The sequence below is a fragment of the Triturus cristatus genome, chromosome 7, assembly GCF_964204655.1.
Source record: "Triturus cristatus chromosome 7, aTriCri1.1, whole genome shotgun sequence".
Classification (NCBI taxonomy): Eukaryota; Metazoa; Chordata; class Amphibia; order Caudata; family Salamandridae; genus Triturus; species Triturus cristatus.
The window spans coordinates 1208535590-1208557746 of record NC_140590.1 but is presented as its reverse complement, the minus strand read 5'-3'; the positions used below and the strand labels follow the sequence as shown (position 1 = coordinate 1208557746).

Genomic DNA, 22157 nt, shown 5'->3' with positions numbered 1-22157 from the left:
TGGCATTTCATACATGTTTCATTAGATTACAGACAACAGAGAAGGAAGAGCAGAGCTATGGGCCTGATTTAGCTTTCAGTAGCCTAAATATAAATCCCATAATATCACACCATTGTGATGGAGTAACCTGTCCACCTGTCCACCAAAATCTAAATCAGGCCCTATGTCTTGACCAAGAGATATACGAAGAGTTCTATCCAGTTGAAATACAAATATGCATGTGAAAAGCTTGTCAGCTTTTAAGACGAAATGAGATTCAGTGCTCTCCTCTCTGGTCTCAAGGCCAATTATGTTGTCAATTTCTGGTGAGTCTTATTCAAATTGAAGATTTAGGGAGTGATTTAGAGTTTGGAGCAGAAGGACATACGGCTAGTGGTTATCACACTCTATGAAACCGGACGTTACCCTGCATCATTTAGACTGGGGAGCCTCTTCATTTCGCCATCAGAAACCTTTAGCTGATGGCCTGTCCACCACAGGGCAACCTACACTTAGGGCCTTATTTATGAGCCCAGTTGTCTCGCACTTGCACCACACAATATGGTGCATGCGCGACACAACTAAAAATATGAGATTTATGAAGCCACACAAGGCCACTCTGGGTTGCCTTGAGTAGCTTCATAAATCTGGAGTAACGCAAGGCAGTGCAAATCACTGTGTTGCATTACTCCGCCCTGGGAAGACTTTCCATGAGCATTGCGTGGGTGTTCCCATGCAACTCTCATGGGTTTTGACTCATTCCCAGATTTACCCGAAATGTTACATGTGGGAATGCGTCAAAATGCTACGCCTTCCCAGGGGAGGCATAACGAGGAAAAATATATTTATTTCTCCTGGTTACTTCCTCTTTCTATGTGTGCTGCATTCTGCAGTGCTCCTAGAAATAGGGATATGCCTTAGCGTATTGTTTTTGTGCAGGAAGGTGCCCCTTCATGCACAAAAACAATCCTGCATGTAACACAGGCACCCTTGCACCATGGTATAAGGGATCCTGCGTTGGTGCTATGGAGTCAAAAGGGGACCAGCGCAGGAACAAAGGCAGGCATGAGCTGTATTCTTTTCAATATGCATTCCTGCCCTTTCCCAGTCACGCAGTGTAGCACCGCGAGGTGACTTGCTGCGCTGCATGACTTTCCCATAAATATTCCTCTTAGTTACCTCATGACAGTCACTAAAAATGCACTTGGGATTACACTGCCATCCATCTGAAAGGTATTTTAGTACGCCACCTATATTGAACAGCCTGCCCAAATCCTTCACTGAGATGTGGCATGGTTTTACTATCCTGGGTGCCCATTAGCTTTTCAGGTGGATGCAAGGACACAAATACCACAATTGTTCTGCTAGTTGAATGACACTTTCATGCTTACCTACTTACCCCCAAAAGATTACTGCAGTAATTTACTGAAGACTTAGTTGATGACACCTAGGCTTTCCTTTTTTCAGTTTCTATTTTTTGTAAATTCTGGTGTTTTTTTCCCAGTGTTTTCAAGTGATTTCAATACCTTTAAAAACACTGGTTATCAGTGGTGACACATTTTTGCACCATTAAAAACAACAGAAACAGTGTTTTTCCGGTGTTTATGGATTGTTTTACTTTTATTATTGCTTGCTTTATGCATTGATAGTGCATGGTATATAAACAGTGTACGTATAGTGTATATGAGGTCCAAATACATTTTTGTAAATGTAACTTATTGTAGTACACCATACAATACTTCTTCAGTGAGTCTTTGGTCATGTGCGCTCATGCTTTCCTTCCCATGTAAACTTTTTTCTGTGAAAAGGCCCAATCAACATTGGCACTTGAGACGGGCAACGCCAAAACAGCCAATACACAATCTGTTAACTCTGGCCATTGACATAGCTTTCCATGCCAATACTGGTGCACTTGAAGTTTGCGATGCTGAGGGCAGGTTCTGCAACATTTGCATTGAACTGGGTGCTTATACCCTCAGAGTTATTGAAATACGAAAAATAAAGTAGCACTTTTGAAACTACGGAGGAAATTCCCCTTTACGTAAGGGATCTAGAACTTGTACAGAGTACCACAGTGAGGTTTCATTGACTTCAAATGCCATGGTTGGTGAAGGGACATTTCGTTGCATCATTGCAAGCCATTTCTCATACATTGTAAAATAAATGTTCGTGAATTACTCTTCAACATTGCTGTGCTTACCAAGTGGCAAATGCAAAAATAACAGTTGATGGACAGAATGCAGAACAATGTCGTACATTCACCCCAGTACGGAGATCTGGGCCTAAATCCATCGTTTTTTTGCTCACCATGCCTTTCCACTTTGAACACAGCCGTATGCAAATCAGTCTTGACCCTGTGCCTCATGGGAACAGTCCAGCCCGAACTTCCAAGCCAGGTCCTCCCTGGACTGGAAACAAGCATCCTATGGACCGGTTTCAGGGTTTCACCCCTCTTCAGCCAGGATAGCTTGATTCCAGTGGCATGGAGAGCACGGGACCCATGTCTGGGCATAACCTTGCCACTCGGGGTGACAAATACAAAAACAACAGTTGATGGACAGAATGCAGAACAATGTCGTACATTCACCGCGGTACAGAGATCTGGGCCTAAATCCATCGTTTTTTTGCTCACCATGTCGTTCCAGTTGAACCCAGCCATTTGCAAATCAGTCTTGACCCTGTGCCTCATGGGAACAGTCCAACCCGAACTGCCAAGCAAGGTCCTCCCTGGACTGGAAACAAGCATCCTAGGACTGGTTTCAGGGTTTCACCCCTCTTCAGCCAGGATAGCTTGATTCCAGTGGCATGGAGAGCACGGGACCCACGTCTGGGCATACCCTTCCCATTCGGGATGACAAATGCAAAACCAACAGTTGATGGACAGAATGTAGAACAATGTCGTACATTCACCACAGTACAGAGATCTGGGCCTAAATACATCGTTTTTTTGCTCACCATGTCATTCCAGTTTGAACCCAGCCATATGCAAATCAGTCTTGACCTTGTGCCTCATGGGAACAGTCCAGCCCGAACTGCCAAACCAGGTCCTCCCTGGACTGGAAACAAGCATCCTAGGACCGGTTTCGGGATTTCACCCCTCTTCAGCCATGAGTGCTTGATTCCAGTGGCATGGACTGCACGGGACCCACGTTTGGGCATACCCTTCCCACTCGGGGTCACAAATGAAAAAACAACAGTTGATTGACAGAATGCAGAACAATGTTGTACATTCACCCCAGTACAGAGATATGGGCCTAAATCCATAGTTTTTTTGCTCACCATGCCATTCCAGTTTGAACCCAGCCATATGCACATCAGTCTTGACCCTGTGCCTCATGGGAACAGTCCAGCCCGATCTGCCAATCCAGGTCCTCCCTGGACTGGAAACAAGCATCCTAGGGCTGGTTTCGGGGTTTCACCCCTCTTCAGCCAGGATAGCATGATTCCAGTGGCATGGAGAGCACGGGACCTACGTCTGGGCATACCCTTCCCACTCAGGGTGACAAATGCAAAAACAACAGTTGATGGACAGAATGCAGAACAATGTCGTACATTCACCCCAGTACAGAGATCTGGGCCTAAACCCATCATTTTTTTGCTCACCATGCCGTTCCATTTTGAACCCAGCCATATGCAAATCAGTCTTGACCTTGTGCCTCATGGGAACAGTCCAGCCCGAACTGCCAAACCAGGTCCTCCCTGGACAGGAAACAAGCATCCTAGGACCGGTTTCAGGATTTCACCCCTCTTCAGCCATGAGTGCTTGATTCCGGTGGCATGGAGTGCACGGGACCCACGTTTGGGCATACCCTTCCCACTCGGGGTGACAAATGAAAAAACAACAGTTGATTGACAGAATACAGAACAATGTTGTACATTCACCCCAGTACAGAGATATGGGCCTAAATCCATAGTTTTTTTGCTCACCATGCTATTCCAGTTTGAATCCAGCCATCTGCACATCAGTCTTGACCCTGTGCCTCATGGGAATAGTCCAGCCCGAACTGCCAATCCAGGTCCTCCCTGGACTGGAAACAAGCATCCTAGGGCTGGTTTCGGGGTTTCACCCCTCTTCAGCCAGGATAGCATGATTCCGGTGGCATGGAGAGCACGGGACCTACGTCTAAGCATACCCTTCCCACTCAGGGTGACAAATGCAAAAACAACAGTTGATGGACAGAATGCAGAACAATGTCGTACATTCACCCCAGTACAGAGATCTGGGCCTAAATCCATCATTTTTTTGCTCACCATGCCGTTCCATTTTGAACCCAGCCATATGCAAATCAGTCTTGACCCTGTGCCTCATGGGAACAGTCCAGCCCGAACTGCCAAGCCAGGTCCTCCCTGGACTGGAAACAAGCATCCTAGGACCGGTTTTGGGGTTTCACCCCTCTTCCGCCAGGATAGCTTGATTCCAGTGGCATGGAGAGCAAGGGACCCATGTCTGGGCATACCCTTCCTACTCAGGACGACAAATGCAAAAACAACAGTTGATGGACAGAATGCAGAACAATGTCATACATTCACCCCAGTACAGAGATCTGGGCCTAAATCCATCGTTTTTTTTGCTCACCATGCCGTTCCAGTTTGAACCCAGCCATGTGCAAATCAGTCTTGACCCTGTGCCTCATGGGAACAGTCCAGCCCGAACTGCCAAGCCAGGTCCTCCCTGGACTGGAAACAAGCATCCTAAGACCGGTTTCGGGGTTTCACCCCTCTTCAGGCAGGATAGCTTGATTCCAGTGGCATGGAGAGCACAGGACCCACGTCTGGGCATACCCTTTCCACTCGGGGTGACAAATACAAAAACAACATTTGATGGACAGAATGCAGAACAATGTCGTACAGTCACCCCAGTACAGAGATCTGGGCCTAACTCCATTGTTTTTTTGCTCACCATGCCGTTCCAGTTTGAACCTAGCCATATGCAAATCAGTCTTGACCCTGTGCCTCATGGGAACACTCCAGACCGAACTGCCAAGCCAGGTCCTCCCTGGACTGGAAACAAGCATCCTAGGACCGGTTTCGGGGTTTCACCCCTCTTCAGCCATGATAGCTTGATTCCAGTGGCATGGAGAGCACGGGACCCACGTCTGGGCATACCCTTCCCACTCGGGGTGACAAATGCAAAAACAACAGTTGCAAGCACTCTAACATGGAACATGTTGCAGTGCCAGAGTCACTACAGGTGTTGCCCATCCTACTCTCAAGGAGATGTTTCACATCTACACCAACTATGCTGAACACTTGGCAGACAAGGGTGTTTTCAGACTCTATTTTTTTATTATGTCCACTACAGCAGTTATGTTTTCCTGTAAAAATCTAAGAAGGCAGTGGAGTGTACTTTTTTCACATCACTATCAATATGCGACCAAAAATACTCACATTTCTTGACTCTGCCATCATCACTCAGCAAAAGGTCTGAAAACGGTCGCCACATGGATAATATAGCATTCATCACCCCTTGGACTGAGAATCATCATCTAAGTAACACCGTTGGGATGACTCTTTCTTTGATGCCTCACAAAGCACTAAATGAGACATATTTGCATTTTAGTTCCCATGTATATCAAAACAGTGTACCAGAATGGGCTAAAAAGTCAATTGCATTCTTCATTAACTCTGAAGATTGTAAAGATGCTTGCAGTATATGAGCTAACAAGTGGCAAGGATCTCTTACAGGAAAGAACTTCAGCTCAGGTATCGAGTTTGACAGGTAATCACACAACATTTTTATATACGTAGCTGAATCACTGCAAATACAAACAATATCACTCCGATCTTTTTTGATCTTGGAAAGAACCTTTCTGTAGAGCATTCCAAGTAAAACTGCGTTCCATGCTTTCCAAAAGTCTGGTGTCATGTTTTCACCACTATCCCAGATGCTCAGTGATAGCACTCTTTTTACATATACTTGTCACTATGTCTGTCTTTTTTTTGTCTTTTTTCTTTTGTATAGCGCAACGGTTACTCAAAAAGAGTGTCCCGGCGCTTTTAGGTAAGGGGAACAGATTTCAGAATAACACAACACAACTAAAAGCAGGTTAAAAGATAGACAAAAAGAAAACAAACAACTGGGAGACCTATTGAATGTCCTGACGTGTTGGCAATTCACCTACTATCAATACTGACTTACTAGAAACTGGGGGCTGACGTATCAAGAGTTTTTACCCATTCTCTGTGGGTAAATGTGATGACACGTATTGGGAAAGATTCCAGGCCATTTTACCTATCAATGAAAGAAGCAAACACAGCCAAAATATAAAATATGAATTTAATATTTCCTGATTCTCTACAGTTTATAAAATAATTAAACAAGACCTAAAACATGCTTCTAAACCCTGTATGTTTAGACCAAAGACCACAAAACTAAAAAAAGCAAAAGGAAGAAGAAACAATATTTTAGTGGCATCCCTAACCAACAAAACTCAAGCAGAATAATGTTAGCCCAGTCTTTCTTGCTTCTAGCTTGTATAACAAAGTTACATTGTATTGGCTCCTTCAGGTAGAGAAAAAATGCTCTTTCACTCTCCTTTTTCTTTTTTTGGAATGGCATTTAGTTTGTGGTTATGCGGGTGTTTTTTCAGTGTTTATATGTTTTCACTGGTTTAAACTTAAAACCTGACAGCCTAATGACACCCTATACCAAATCAGCCAGACAACAGGAAACAGAGCAGATAGTACTGTGCCTATGTCTGCATATGGTGCTTCATTGAGAATGCTGGTGAGGCATTCAACAACTCTTTTAGTGTTCGTTCTAAGGGATCTGCAAAGTCTGAAGCCATGCACCTGCTACTGGTGTACTTTCAGAGCTATTACATAGCGATTAACAGATGAATCCTAAATGACCATGGTCAGTGTCTGCCAAGGCCACCGTCACAGCTATGCAGACAAGGACAGGTTTAGAAACAGTCACAAAAGCAGATACTGATGTGCTGGGTTATTTCTCTTTGTTCATTGGGTCGTGGGCCCTTTTTTCTTCCTGTGCATGCCTGCCTTGCCTGTCAGGGCATTTGTGGTCTTTCAAAACACAGCATATGGTATGAGGCTAAATTTGAAAGGGCTATTTATTGATCCTTTTTAAGCATGAATGTCTTCAGGTTTACCTGGTTCTCATCCAGCACCACCATACATTTCTTGTTTCCGAGCCACACCAGATCACCAAAGCACTCAGCTGCCATTCTGCTGTGAGCTAAGTCTGTTTTTGAATGCATCGACTTCTGGGCTTCAGTTTTTTTGTCGTGTGCTGCTTGCCGCATATTTTATGCTCTTATTGAAAAGTGGATGGAGGCTCTAGGGAGAATTTGTACACTGAAGCCCTTCTTTACTGGGATTTGTCGTAGGGCAGCGCAGAAAGTCATCTTGCTGCGCTGGCCTATGTCAAAGTGAAAGGGCTGGAATGCATCATATTTATGCAATACAGTGCATTCTTATCCTATCTCCCTGTGCTGGTGCCATTTTGGCTGCCTAACACCAACACAGGCACCCTTGCACCATGGTGTTGTCGGCAATATTGTTTTTGTGCAGGAAGGGTCACCTTCCTGCAAAAAAACAATCCTAAGATACGTTTCCCTCTTTCTTTGTGTGCTTCAGAAAGCAGCATAGAGAGAAAGAGGAAACAATGAGGAGAAATAAAGTTATTTCTCCTCGTTACGCCTCACCTCTGAACGGATAAGGATTTGGCGCTTCCCCAGGTTTACATGCTCTTGCAAATCTGGAGCAGTATCACAATCCATGGGCGTTGCATGGAAAAACACACCATAATGCCATGGAACTCTTCCCGAGTGCAGAGTAAGGCAATGCCGCGATTTTCACTGCCTTGCCTTACTCCATATCACTGAGGCCATTCAAAGCCATGCATAGTGGCTTTGTGTGGCCTCATAGATATGATTTTGTAATCTTTGCCGCTGGAGAAGCACAAAAAGTGATTTTATGGTGGCACAGGGGGCTCCTAAATAAGCCCTGGGTTTGAAGTGTGTAGAGAAAGCAGCTGAGGACTACTTAACCTCAATATGCCACCATCTGAAAAATTATTCATTTATGACCATTCATACGAGCAGAAATATTGTGAGGTCGAATTGGCCAAGAGTCTTTACAATAATGACTAGCAATTCATTTTTTTGTGGTTGTGCATTATAAGTTTTTTTAGAAACCTAGATTTTGTAAGACATTTCTCATAGCAGGTTTCCATAAAGTTAGTGCAGCAAGTCACCTTGTTGCGTTGCATGATTGGGGAAGAGCAGAAATGCACCAAACTTATTGCAGTGCTTAATTTGAGCAGGTGGTTTCCGGTGGTCGTCAATGCCACTTAATTGTCTAAACTGGCACTAACGACAATCTGCAAAACAGTGGCATTGTCTCTCAAATTTTAAGACGAGCACAACAGCTGTTTAATAATTCAATACACAATAAAAATGACTAATACCTATCACTCAGGCCATTTGTATAGCTTTGGGGGCCTGGAAGTGTAACACTTTTAAGAGTGTGATGATTAGTAGTGTGTTGGCGTGGTCACTGGCAGCTCTGGCAGGGACAACGGGAGGTGCAGACTGCAGTGGTCTCCTGATGAGGGCCCTGGCACTTATTGTTTTGCAAATTAAGCACTGATTATATGAAGCATTCCTGTCATTTCCCAGTGCTGGTGCACAATGTGCTGGCTAGCACCAACGCAGGCACCTTTGCACCATGGTGGAAGGATGCCTTAGTTGTAGCAGGATTGTTTTTGTGCAGGAAGGAATACATTCCTGCTCAAAAACATCCCCTGAGGCATTTTCCTGTCTCTGCAGAATGCAGCACACATAGAAAAAGTAAGTAACAAGGAGAAATAAAGATATTTCTCCTGGGTATGACTCACCTGAGAGGTGTAGCATTTTGAAGCATTCCCAGGTTTACCAGTGTTGGTAAATCTGGGAATGCTTCAAAATCTATGGGTGGATGATTGGGAACACCCACAAACCACTCATAGAACACCTTCCCAGGGCAGAGAGACAACACTGTGATTTGCGCTGCATTGCGTTACTCTGGATTTATCAAGAAATGTAGGTCCACGCAAGGTGGAGTTGGTTGGCTTGATAAATCCGACTTAGGTTTTGCATCATTCTTGCACCCACTTGCATGGCGCAGAGGTGATACACAATTTTCATAAATATGCCCTTAATGTACAAAAATAGACTGTAATAAAATAACACTTAGATTATCGATTCCTATTTTAGCTTTTACACTATTTGAAGAATGTTCGCACAAAGAATTCAGCTGGCAAAGTGGTGTCCTTTGACAGAAATGGAGATGCTCCACCACTCCTGGATTTTGTACACTGGCAGATGACTTCGAAGGACACAAGCAGGTTTCTGAAAGTGGGCACCTTTGATTCGAGTGCACGGAGAGGCCAGAAGCTTATCATCAACAGCAGTGTCATTGAATGGAGCGGACCTTCTCATGAGGTAAGGACAATCAAGAGGAAAGTTATTTTTTTATCTTCCCCACAACCTATCTATGGCATTCCGAAAACACAACAGGTGGGTGGGGTAACAAGACCTATATAAAATCTAATTATTGTTAATACATATGAGTTTAACCAATGAATTGAGGAGAAGATGGCAATAAAACTAATCCATTGCGACTGACAGTGTGCAAAGATGCAAGCATATTCAAAAGTTTGTTTATTTGTTTGCTATTGCTAGAGTTTGTGGCTTCTCTATCTTTCCAAAACACTAAAATGGGAGACATCATTTAGTTTGCATGCAATACATCACATGCCATTACAATGCAGTTGTTACAACGACCGCGTTGTTACATCGCATATGATTACATCGCAAGTCATCACAACGACTTGCTGTTGGGGGCAGAAGGTGTTGGATTTACAATCCAACACCTTCCCTGCTGTTGCAGAAAATGGAGTAGGAATAGTAAACTATACTATTCCTAAATCCAGCGCACCCCCCACAGCAAGTCATTGTAACTACTTGCGATGTAATCGTATTCAATGTAACAATGCAGTCGTTGTAACAACCGCGTTGTAATGGCATGCGATGTATCGGATGCGAACTAACAACATATATTCCACTAAAATGGCTGCGTGCTTCACTTAAAAAGGAAATCAGAACATTTTGGTACAAAATATTATTACTATAGTCTTATCACATATTTTGATGGGATGATTTCTTTTACATTTTTAGGAGCTTGTTAGAGAGACTTGATATCTCTACCAATCTTGACTACATGAGGATGGAGACCCCTTTCTCCCAAACCTGGCCTGACCACGACCTGGTCGCTTACTGCTCTGCCTGAGCCCATTATCTCTCCAAACACCAAGACAAGAACCTGGAAAACAGCCACAATTGAGACCTGTGAATCAGAGCTCATCAAATAGCCCTAACACCTTATGTTTGAAATTACCATTGCCACCAGAAACTTCAACACCTGGCTCACCAATGCGGCCAACGCCCTTGTCCCCTTTAGAGACCTCAGGAAATCCTGCAGAAACGTGCACTCGAATAGGTGCATTAAGGACCCAAAATTGCTGAAGCACCATTATAAGCAGCTAAAACTCCATTGCTGATGCTCCTACTCAGACCCAGACAGGAGAACATATAAATCAGCCCCACACAGCTATCATGCAGACTTAAGAGAAGCAAGGTGCATTTCCCTGGTTGCACACACCCACCCCATCACTCAGCTTATGCACATACCTGTCTCACTCTTTTGAAAACAATATTAAGTATATCTTTGCGAATTTCCAGCACCTCCCCTGGACCCTGTAGAATTCATCACCCTTCCATCCACTGCCACATCAGGGGCATCCCTGCCCCTTCTTTGTCTGACGAACTCAGTGGATGACTCCAAAATTATGCAATCCATAAAATCTGGCTCTCTCAAAGATCCCTGCCCTCAGTACATGATCACATTTGGTCATGAATCCATAGGCTCCACCCTCAATACCCTCTTTAATGTTTCTCTTGCACCTGCATTCTATACTACCAAATTTAAACAGGCCAATGTCCTGCCCCGCCTCAAGAAATAATTAGATAACCCTAAAGTTTTAACAAATTTTAGACCAATTTCTCTTATTTTTCCACCCAAAGTTCCCGAGAAACTCTCAAACTCACAACTCTCTAGCTGCCTTGAATTCCATCACCATTCTGAAAGTGGGCAAGGTGAACCCTCAACCCACAACCATTGCCAAAAATCTTGGGCGTCTCCTAGGTTTTCAATTTAAATCAATCGCACTTGCTCCTCCTGCTATTTCTTTCTCGGAACATTTTCATAAGATAATTTTCTTCTACCAGACAGCTGTGGTAAATCTGTTTTTCAGACTATGATTCTTTTAATACTTGACTATGCCATTTGTCTTTACTTCAGTATTTCTCAGTACTTACCGTCTAGACTTCAAGTTAATCAGGACTGGTTCTTCTTGGACTTCCTCACCACTCATCTAGTTCTGCCAGCTTCCATTCTTTGCACTGAAAAAGTCAGTCTTTTAATACTCTCTACCTCTGTTAAAGGGTTTCTATTATGCACGGCAAAGTTTGGCTTTCAAATCCCTCTAGAGAGCTCTAATCATTCACCACCCTTCTGCCTTCTGATGAATGTTCTGCTGTCCACTCTGTTGATGATGCAGATGATCCTTTTCTTTCCTCATCCTGAAAGCCTATAATCAGCTTTCATTTTCACTTCTGTCACAGTTAAAATGTTTCCTCTTCTATAAACAACTCAAGACTATTCTATGTTGACGATGATTCTGTTGTATATGATTGCATCTGTAATATTCCTCAGTACCAGGATGCCCTATTTGGGTAACAATGCACATTGCACAATTATATCATCATTATCATTATCATCATTCCCAAGTAGCGAGCAATGGCCACTCTGGGGACGTCAAAGTATGGGATAGTGTTGGATATATACTTGTGATTGGGCCTTAGTAGTACTGCAGGTCGAAAATTATTTTTGAAAGGGGGACCGTTTCTGAATACCTGCCTCCATATTAGACGGCTACAGTGCCCCAGGACATAAATCGAGATATTGGAGTCCATTGTTTTTTCAAAATTAAAGTTCTTCTTATTGGAAATTTGTCCTTTCTGCATGGTCACCCTGGATTCTTTTTCCTTTTTTCTGAACCCTAGTTTATGTATATAGAACTCTACACTTTATCCCTGCTAATCAGTAGTGAAGTGTTTGTGTTCTTCGTTTCAAAAGGGTAAAATTGATATTCACCTTGTTGGTTTATTTAATTTGCCTATAGGTTCCTAGTATATGGTACCAAGTGTACCTAGGGCCTCTAAATTAAATGCTACCAATGGTCGGCAGAACTCATTGTGATATCCACTACAGTGGCACTATAAAGCATGTCTCCGGGCCCACCACTGCAGCCTGTCTGTTCAGTTATAAAACTGAAAATGTAACCTGGCAAAATAATCACTTTTAACATGTCTAAACCTCCCTTAAATAAGTCACCCCTAACTAGGGCTTGTTGCCCAAAAGGCAGGGTAAATGATTTTCTAAAGTAGGACATGAAAAGGTTTAATGTTCAACATGTCCTTACAGTGATGCTCACCTCAAGGCTATTTTAACTATAGCTGTTCCAGTGGAGAGTACTTAGATGCAATTTTAAATACTAAGGGACTCATTTATGAGCCCCTGCGTCACTTTTGCGACACCGGTGCGTCACTTTTTGTGACGCACCAGTGGCGTAAATCATGCGCCATGATGCGCCATGTTTACAAAGTGACGCATCTACCTAGATGCGTCACTTTGTAAACCCCTGCGCCACATTATACCTGCGTCAGGTATAATGTATGCAGGGTGGGCGTTCCCACGTAAGTAAGCATCGTAGAAGTGACGCAGTGAAATCTACGAGATTTCACTGCGCCACTTCTAGGGTGCAAATGCGTCAATATCTTGCGCCTGCCTCACAGCAGGCGTAAGACTGACTCAGGCCCTTTCACATGGGGCTTGCCCCATGTGAAAGGACACATTGCTGGAGTTGCGTCACTTTCGTGACACACTCCAGCAATGCGTCACTTTTGCACCTACAGATACGTCAGAAATACTGACGTATCTCTGACTCCTTGCAACATGATGCGTCATACTGTAAATATGACGCATCATTGGAGTCGCAGGGAGGGCGCAGTGAAAAGTGACGCATCACTGTTTTCACGCAGTGATGCGTCACTTTTCATAAATGAGGCCCTAATAGTCTATCTCAGGGATAGTACTAGCAAGGAAAATAGTTAAACAAATATTTATTGTAGTTGTTAAAAAATCAATTTAACAGCGAAGTCAAATTTTTAAAAAATATTAAGGAAAAGTAAGTTTTAGAAAGCTACTTTTGCCTTATCTTAAGTCCTTATTATTATTATTATATTGGATTTATTTGGCGCACAGCTACCCGGAGGTTTCCCAGCGCATAGGACATTGCAAGACAGAGGCAGGATCAAGAAGTCAACTCGGTAAGATTACTGGTTAAAGAGCCATGTCATAAGTTCCTTTCGAAACTTAAGATACAACCTTTCGTGACGTAAGTGAGTAGGAAGAGAATTCCAGAGAGAAGGAGCCAGGAAGGAAAAAGAACGCCCCCCTATTTTGGCAGGTTTGATTCTGGGCACCTGGAATTTTAATTGATTAGAGGATCGGAGTGATCGTGAGGGCCGGTAGTGTTGGACTAAAGTTCTAAGGTAGTTGGGAGCTGAGCCCATATTTATTCTATGCATTGAATTTGGTGCGGTTCTCAATTCTCAGCCAGTGGTGTTCACAAAGTGCACCAGAGGTTGGGGCGGTTCTGGGAAGTTGGCAAAGAAGCCTAGCCGCAGAATTCTGGACTACTTGAAGTTTGTGGAGCACTTCTTTTGTCGCACCCAGATAGAGCACGTTTCCGTAGTCCAGTCTGGAAGTAACCAGAGACTGGACAACAGTTCTTTGTGTAGCCACTGGAAGCATCCAAAGAATTTTCCGAAGCCACTTTAGGATAGCAAAACAAGTAGAAGCTACTCTGATCACCTGTTGTTTCAGAGTCAGTTGGTCATCGATAGTGATGCCCAGGTTACGTGCTGAAAGAGATGGGATAGGGGAATCACCCATCTCAGAGGGCCAATGTTGGGGGCCCCAGAGCGATTTTTTGTTTCCAAAAATGAGGAGTTCGGTTTTTCCTCAGTTTAACTTGAGTTTGTTAGTGTGCATCCAGTCGGCTATCTTAGATAATCCTGCTTGCAAGGAGGGTGGGTTGGAGGTTTCTTTGGGTGAAAGTGAGAAAATAAGTTGAGTGTCATCAGCGTAAGAATAAATAGTCAGACCAGCTTGTTCTGCTATACTAGCCAAAGGACTAACATATATATTAAAGAGTAGTGGACTGAGAATGGAGCCCTGAGAGACTCCATATGGGATACGTGAGTCTGGGAAAGAGCTGTGGAGGAGAAGACCTGGAAAGTCCTATTGGATAGGAAGCTGGACAGCCACATGAGGGCGTTGCCGCCGATGCCCTTAGCGTTAAGAATTTTTAGGAGACAGGAGTGAGATACGGTATCAAAAGCTGCACTTAGTTCCAATAGGATAAGAGCTACCGTTTCTCCTTTGTCAATTAGTTTGCGGATATTTTCAGTCACACCCAGTAAGGTCGACTCTGTTGAGTGGCCGGCACGAAAGCCTGATTGGGAGGAGTGGAGGATGTTACCGGTTTCGACAAACTGGGTCAGTTGAAGATTAACGTGTTTTTCCAAAATCTTGGAAAAAATGGGAAGGAGAGAAATCGGGCGAAAGTTAGAGAGAGTTTCAGGGTCGGAGTTGGCTTTTTTCAATAAGGGGAGGACCATTGCATGCTGCCAGGTTTGCAGGAACACAAGCTTCCATGAGTGACATATTTAGGAGCTGAATGATGGAGAAAAGTATGGGGGGATCTAGTTTTTGGAGTACAGTAGTGGGGATAGGATCTTGCGGGGAACCGGACTTAATGCTTGTGAGGATATTATGAAAAGAAGCAGTGTCCATGGGGAGCCATTCATTTAGTACATTAGTGCTATTAGCTTGGGTTATTTCCTGTGTGGTAAGAGGAGGTAGGGAGAGGGTGGATTGAGGTTTTATACTGGCACTGGGACAATTAGAGTAATTGTGGAATTCGGAGTAGATTTTGTCTATTTTATCCACAAAGAAAATTGCCAGATCGTTGCATTTTTTAGAGTTAAGGTCAGGAGGCTTGGGTAGGCGAGTGTCACCCGAGAGCTCCTTTACCACTCCAAACAGCACTTTAGGGCAGTTTTGAGATTTTAAAATAATCTGGGTGGCGTATTTGGCTCGAGCGGTATTACACATCAGGTGATAGTTATGAGGGCTGATTTGTAAGTAGATTTCCTGTCTGGCTCATAATTTTTTCGCCATTTTCTTTCCCAATTTTTACATTTAGTTTTTTCTGTTTTAAGTATTTCTGAAAAACAGGGGGCTGGGGGGTGCTGGGAGCCCTGTTTATTCTTTTTGTTGGATAGAGGAAGACATTCATCAATGGCAGAGGTAGCCAATTGTGGATGACCCTGTCATCTTTTAGACTCGTTATCGTCGGCATAGTTTGATTCAGCGTTGAGTTCAGAGTACTAATATCAATATTTTTCCAGTTTCTATGAGTACTGGATTTGTCGAGAGGGGCGAGAGGTGTCGGACCTTGTTCCTGTTCAATCATAAATTCCACAAGAAAATGATCAGACCATGGGATGGGAATAACTTGTTTACAGGAAATGATAGCAAGGTTGGAGAAAATAGGGTCCAATAGGTGTCCTGCCTTATGCGTGGGGCCTGAATTAAGTAAAAGAACATTCAGTGCCGCTAGATCAGCTGAGAGAGTAGAGCTCGTAGTGCAGGATGTATCATTGAAATGTAAGTTCAGGTCACCTAGAATCACAAAGTTGGTGGTTTCTAATAATAGGGGAGCAATAAGGTCAGGGAAGATTGCTGCCCAAGGTCCAGCGGGGTCAGGGGGGCAATAAATAAGGGCCCCGGAGAGAGTAAAATTGGGAGATAGCAGGAGTTTGAACAACCCGGCTTCACAGTCCTTGAAGTCCAAGTCTTCCCATTTACATGTGTAGTCCGTTTTAAAAATTATAGCTATACCCCCACCAGTTTGATCAATGCGATTTTTTCCATGGTAAGTATAGTTAGGGGGAAGAGCATACGCCATGTCAGGTCCGGAGCTCTCATTGAGCCAGGTTTCAGTTAGAAAGAGGGCATCCGGTTGGAATATTCAGAAGCTAAATCTGCATTTTGCTCTCCCCTTCTGCTACCCACTAATGAACATCAAATAAGCAGAAATAAAATGGGAATCTGCTCCCAGAAGCAAACAATATGCTGACCTGAATGGGCAGAGATGACCCATCTGAATCTGAGAGAATATACAGGGTGGGGTTGTGAGGGTCATTTTTGACATTGAACTTTAAAATCCTGCTTGAATGTAACAACCTGCTTGACCAGTCTGCTGGTGATTTTCGTATGACACTTCAAAGAAGCCTTCTCTGTCAAAGGCAAATGATAGCTGATACTTGAGCAGTGCCCTTTTTTGTCCCCCCAGCCAGAGAGGCTAAACTACAGGGGATCTCTTTATGACATTGCAGTGTCAAAGAGGCAAACGGGAGGCCGTACCTAATTGTGTGTATTCACTGTCAGGTTGCTGAAAACTCAGGTTTGTTCTACCAGGCTTCTGTCTCTAAGGTAGTTGTTGGTACAGGGCTTGCCTTAAATTAGATTTTAGTGTTAGATGTGAAAGGACACTAGGATTACTTTAGTACACTTCCCACACACACACCAAGCCCTCAAAGCCCAAATTGAATGTATCTGAAGACGTAGGCATTCTTGAAAATGATCAAAGTAGGTATTGGTAATCCTGGGAACCTTGTTATGATATGTTATTCATTTATTTATTATAGAGTTTTATATAGTGCAAACAAGACCCTTTCGGGTGACAGAGCGCTTTACAAAGATAACAGTATAAGGTATGTTACAAAGACTGTAGGCAATATGTCAACATACAATATACTCCCGACCTGGCGTAGGATGGGGTAGGTGCCCGCCATCTCAAGAACTGCTAAACTAACGCTCTAATTTAGGGTTAGCCCTCCCCCATTGATTCGAGGGAGCAAGTCATTCACCCACAGTGGGTTGGTCTACAAAAATATGGTACCTCACTGTCAGGTTGTATAAAAAAATTGGGGGTCAACAATGTGATACTACCAGTGATTCAACCACAAGTGTACATAGAACATATTTATTTGGTCCTGGAAGAATTGCCACATGATCATTCAGACACTACAGGCAAGAAACATGTCAACCTCATAGCCACTATTGGACATTTATCCTGAAGTGGCTCTCACTATCTGGTTTTAACTGGGACCAGTGGGCTCATCTGATTTAAACCTGTTTCTCTGGAGTACCACTGGCCACCCTTTTGAATCTCAACCCCACCACACCCACACTGCACATCTGCACTCACACATCTACACCTCTAGGCCCCTTACCCACACTGCACCAAACGGCTTGGGACAAAAGATCTCCAAGAAAGAGCCCCTCATAGGGTGCCCGTAAGGAATTGCAGCGCCAGCCTGATGAGGAGCACACCCTATAATGAAGCATGACACCCAGCCTGGGTGTGTGAGGGCCGCACTTCCAAAATTGGGAGACATTTTGTGTCCATCATAGGATCAGGCAACTACCTACCTAGCCTTCTTGGAGGATGTTGTAGTGACCTTGGACAACATCCTCCCAGTGGATTGGTCTGATCACCATCTAATTAGATTCAGAGTCCTGTCGACCCTTAGGGGTTGTTCCCCCCCGCCTAAAGATAGCAATAGTGTCTTGGGCAGGGACTGGAAATCCCTGAGAAGGAAAGCTCAGTGTGCCTCTTTATTTAAGGAGGCTCCTCTCCCTGTGCCAGGGCGTTCAGTCGACTTCAACTATAAGGAGCTCTGTAGCTACATCACAGCTACCATTAATAGAATTGCTCCACTGAAACGGGTTAGGAAAAGAAGTTCCCCGTCGGCCCCCTGGTTCTCCGAGGAACTAAGAGTTTTTAAAATTCAATGCAAACACGCAGAGAGGCAGTGGCGTAGGCAGTACCTGACCAGCGATAAGATTATCTGGCGTGAACTGCTGGTCAGGTACAAGCAAGCTATTGCTTCCACCAAAGCGTTGTATTTTGCTGATCTTATTTCAAACTCCCCGAACAGTGTTAAATGTGTTTTTAACATTTTGAGAGGTGTTGCTAACCCAGAGTGTTTGGCGAATAAGATCACCCCCTCGCAGGATTTGTGTGATGGGCTGGCTGCCTTCTTTCACAACAAAATAAAGGGAATCATCGAGGGTATGCAGCCTAATGCTGCAACTAATTGCAAGGCTGGAACATGTACTTCCATAGTGGATCCGCCTGACTGTACTGTGTTCAGGCCATGCGTAGAGGCACCCGTGGGACTTTGCCTGGATCACTGGACCTGTCCCTCCATGGAGGACTTTTCCAGTGTGGCTATGAAAGTCTGCTCTGGTTCTCCCTTAGACCCTATTCCGCAGAAATTCTGGAAGGAATTAGGGTCAGATACCTTTCCGCACCTCCATATGATTATTAACCAGTCATTAATCAGTGGTGTAGTCCCAGCCTGTTGGAAGGATGCGTTGGTTTCCCCCTTCTAAAAAAAACCCTCGCTGGATCCCGCTTGCTACGGGAGCTATCGTCCTATTTCTTTACTGCCCTATCCAACTAAGATAGCTGAACGATTTGTCAGCCAGGAGCTTTCAGGGTTTCTTGAGAGCAACGGGAAATTGGAGGAGAATCAGTTTGGTTTTCGTCCGGGGCATGGTACCGAGTCTGCTCTGATCACTGCTTTGGACGATTTGCGAATGCGGGCGGACAAGGGGCACTCTGCGACTTTGATACTGCTTGACTTTCGATACGGTTAGCCACAGCATTCTCCTACATCGGCTCGAGGAGATAGGGGTCACAGGCATGGCCCTTAAATGGCTCTGCTCCTACCTATCGGATAGACGGCAGGCGGTTTTTCTGCCTCCATTTCAGTCAGATTTCTTGCTGAACAAACAGGTGGTTCCACAGGGCTCTTCTATTAGCCCTATTTTGTTCAATGTTTACATGCGCCCCCTGGTGTAGATCATCAAATCCTGTAACATCTCGGCAGTCAACTATGCCGATGATACGCAATTGATCATCTCCTTGGATGGTGATGATCAGGTGGACTCCTTATCCACCTTCCACAATTGCATGATGGAAATGACAACTTGGCTGAGGAATAATGCTTTGCAGTTTAACGGTGCCAAAACTGAGATTTTACATTGCTCAGTGGGAAGGGTGCCTTTTACCCTGCCCTCCAATTTTTGGCCTCTCCCTCTGGACACCCCTTTGGTTCCAGTAAAGACTGCTCGCAATTTGGGGGTCTGCTTTAATGAGAAGCTAAGTCTGGAGTCGCATGTCAACAAGGTAGCTTCAAACTGTTATCTGATCATGAGAGGTTTACGTAGGATTTTGCCCCTTCTTCCTTCTCATGTATGAGGTACATAGTCCGAGGCACAATTTTCAGTCGCCTGGACTACTGTAACGCCTTGCTGCTTGCCTCCCCTGCATATCTGATTCAGAGACTTCAACGGATCCAGGCAGCTGCCGCAAAACTTGCTCTTCTGAGACCGCGTTCTTTCTCCAGCACTAGGGCCTTGTTCGAATTACATTGGCTGCCCGTGCACCAGAGAATTGTGTTCAAATCTCTGTGTGTAGCTTTTAAGGCTCTTCATGGCTTTGGCCCTATACCATTGCAAAATCTTTTCAGATGGTATACTCCCACGCGCATGCTGCGCTCCTCTTCAGCTAGGTTGGCCTTGACTCCCAAAAAAACAAGAGCCACCCTGGGAGGTCGTGCTTTCAGCACTGCAGCTGCACGCTTATGGAATAGCCTCCCTGTGGAGTTACGACTGGTCCAGGATCTGACCCTCTTCCGCAGACAGCTGAAAACCTGGCTGTTCCCCAGAGCCTAATTCTCAGCCCCCCCTCCGTTCCTCCTTCACTCTGTCTTCAGCGCCAGGATGCCCGTAGGGTTGCAGTGTGCTCTACAAATATAAATACATACATACATACTACATCCTCTTCCCAGGAACTGCATACCCTCTTTAACCACTGGAAAATGTGATGTGTCCATGTTGCATTTTAGACCTATTCCTGTCGCGTCGGAGGCTTACCCAAACAAGTGAGGTACTATTTTTATCGGCAGACTTGGGGGAATGCTGGGTGGATGGAAGTTTGTGGCGCCCCATAGATTCCAGATCTTTTCCATCACAGAAATGTGAGAACATTTATTTTTGGGGAAAATGTTGAGGAACTACCCCAAATAGCCAAAAAAGGGCATGGCACAGGGCCTGGGGTGGTTGGGGAAGGGAGTACTGGCAGCGAAAGGGTTAAGAATTCTGAAAACGTTTGGCCTTAGTGCCACTGCACCTGCTGCACCATTCAAATCAAGCCGCTTTCAACGGCAAGGTAAGTGCAATTGTGACTGTCTGTTTAGTAGTGAAATATAGCAATAGTGGGTGTTTGGAGGAGTTCTGACAACTTTTGGACCTGGTGCTACTGCACCTGCTGCACCATTCAAATCATGACCCTGCAGTCTGCAAGGTAACTGCACTGTGGCTGCCTATTTAGTAGTAAAATATAGCACAGCTCTTGTATATAACTTTATTTTTAATGTGCAATGTTTATTACAATTCATAATGATCAAATAGATTAAGTTGAAAAAATCAATGCAATAATGCATACAAGGTGCAAAGAGAGGTACTGAGGCATGAAAAGGAAATGTCACAAACTGTCTAAGGCTAAAGTATCTGCTTTGCACAAGTAAGTAATAAAAAGCAAGAATTCCAGCATACTGTTAGAAGCTGTCTTGCCTTTTCTGTGGGAAGAGATCTTATCTTGACAGTGAATGGGGCTTAAGCAGTGTGAACAACTATAGTAGAAGTATCGTAAATGTGTGCAGCCAGGGGAAGCTAACAAAAAAAACAGGTCTACACAAAAACAAATTAACACAGTAATTCGGCAATGAGAACCGATAAGATCCCCTTTAAAGATATATTAAAAACTAGACATTTCACAAGCACAGGCAAGTGCTGTGCAGGGGAACCCTAAAAAGGAGAAAAAAAAACATTCCTTCTTCAATGGGTGTATATTTCTCAATGCATCGATCACCTCAAGATCACATAGAGACCAGGGCTATAGCTGCTAAGTTTTCAAAGGCCTTATGTGTGACATTGTATGCTCCAAGCCTGCTTAGGTGTGACATTCCATTGCAGTATATGTGACACTTTCAGTGATGCATTATTACCAGTGAAACCAAGCAGTGAAATACATAAAATGATAAATATCCAAAACAACCCTTTTTGTGCAAAGAGATGCTCTAGTGGTTGTAGTGAAACATCTGGACTACACCTAGGCACAGATTAAGAAAGGTTTTGCATCTGATTTACCTTACTTTTTTAAACCAGACCCGAAGAAAAATCTGTTTTTGGATGTACAAACCAACTAACATTTATATTTGTGTTGGTTTGTATGGAAAAGTAATGCAAACTAGTGCAAAGCGCTGCTTTGCTTTACTCAGGGTCAGGTGGGGTGTTACATGGGTGGTACATGGGCATTTCAATGCAGCCACTCATACTTTTGGTGCAAAACGTATCTACTGATTGTAACAGACGCAGATCCTCATTTATGTAATTTAGGCATAGTGCACCTCAGCGCTGCGCTGCCCTATGCCAAAGTGAAAGGGAAGGAATGCACAAGATTCAAGCAATATGGTGCATTCCTGTCTTTCTGCCTGTGCTGGCACAATTTTGGCAGACTTGCTCTAACGTAGGCACCCTTGCACCATTGCTCTTTTCGTCTCTCCTTCCTTGCATCTTCAACACTTCACCATCCTAGATGGAACAAGCCAGTTACTAAAGGCTCCAGGGATTCCCCCACCATTCCTTTTCCCAATAACATCCCCGACCCCCCCCCCCCCCAATATTACAAGCACAAAAAAAACAAGCTCAGACATGGTACCATTTTGATACAAGGAAATAAAGACATTCCTATTGATTTGCAGTTTGCTCACTCATGGTGAGCTATACTGTACCCCCTAACGCCCTCCCCCAGACCTAAACATTAAACAAGAAAGAAATTGAAAAAGTTG

The 22157-nt window shown here is 44.1% G+C and overlaps 1 protein-coding gene across 1 annotated transcript in view; it reads left to right on the top strand.

Moving 5' to 3' along the window:
* LOC146811610 (extracellular calcium-sensing receptor-like) overlaps positions 1-22157 on the top strand; it is a 124626-nt gene that overhangs the window by 55691 nt on the left and 46778 nt on the right. Inside the window, exon 4 of the mRNA XM_085615086.1 lies at positions 9195-9422. Within this exon, the coding sequence (XP_085471212.1) occupies positions 9195-9422 (228 nt within the window). The remainder of the gene's footprint in view (positions 1-9194; positions 9423-22157) is intronic.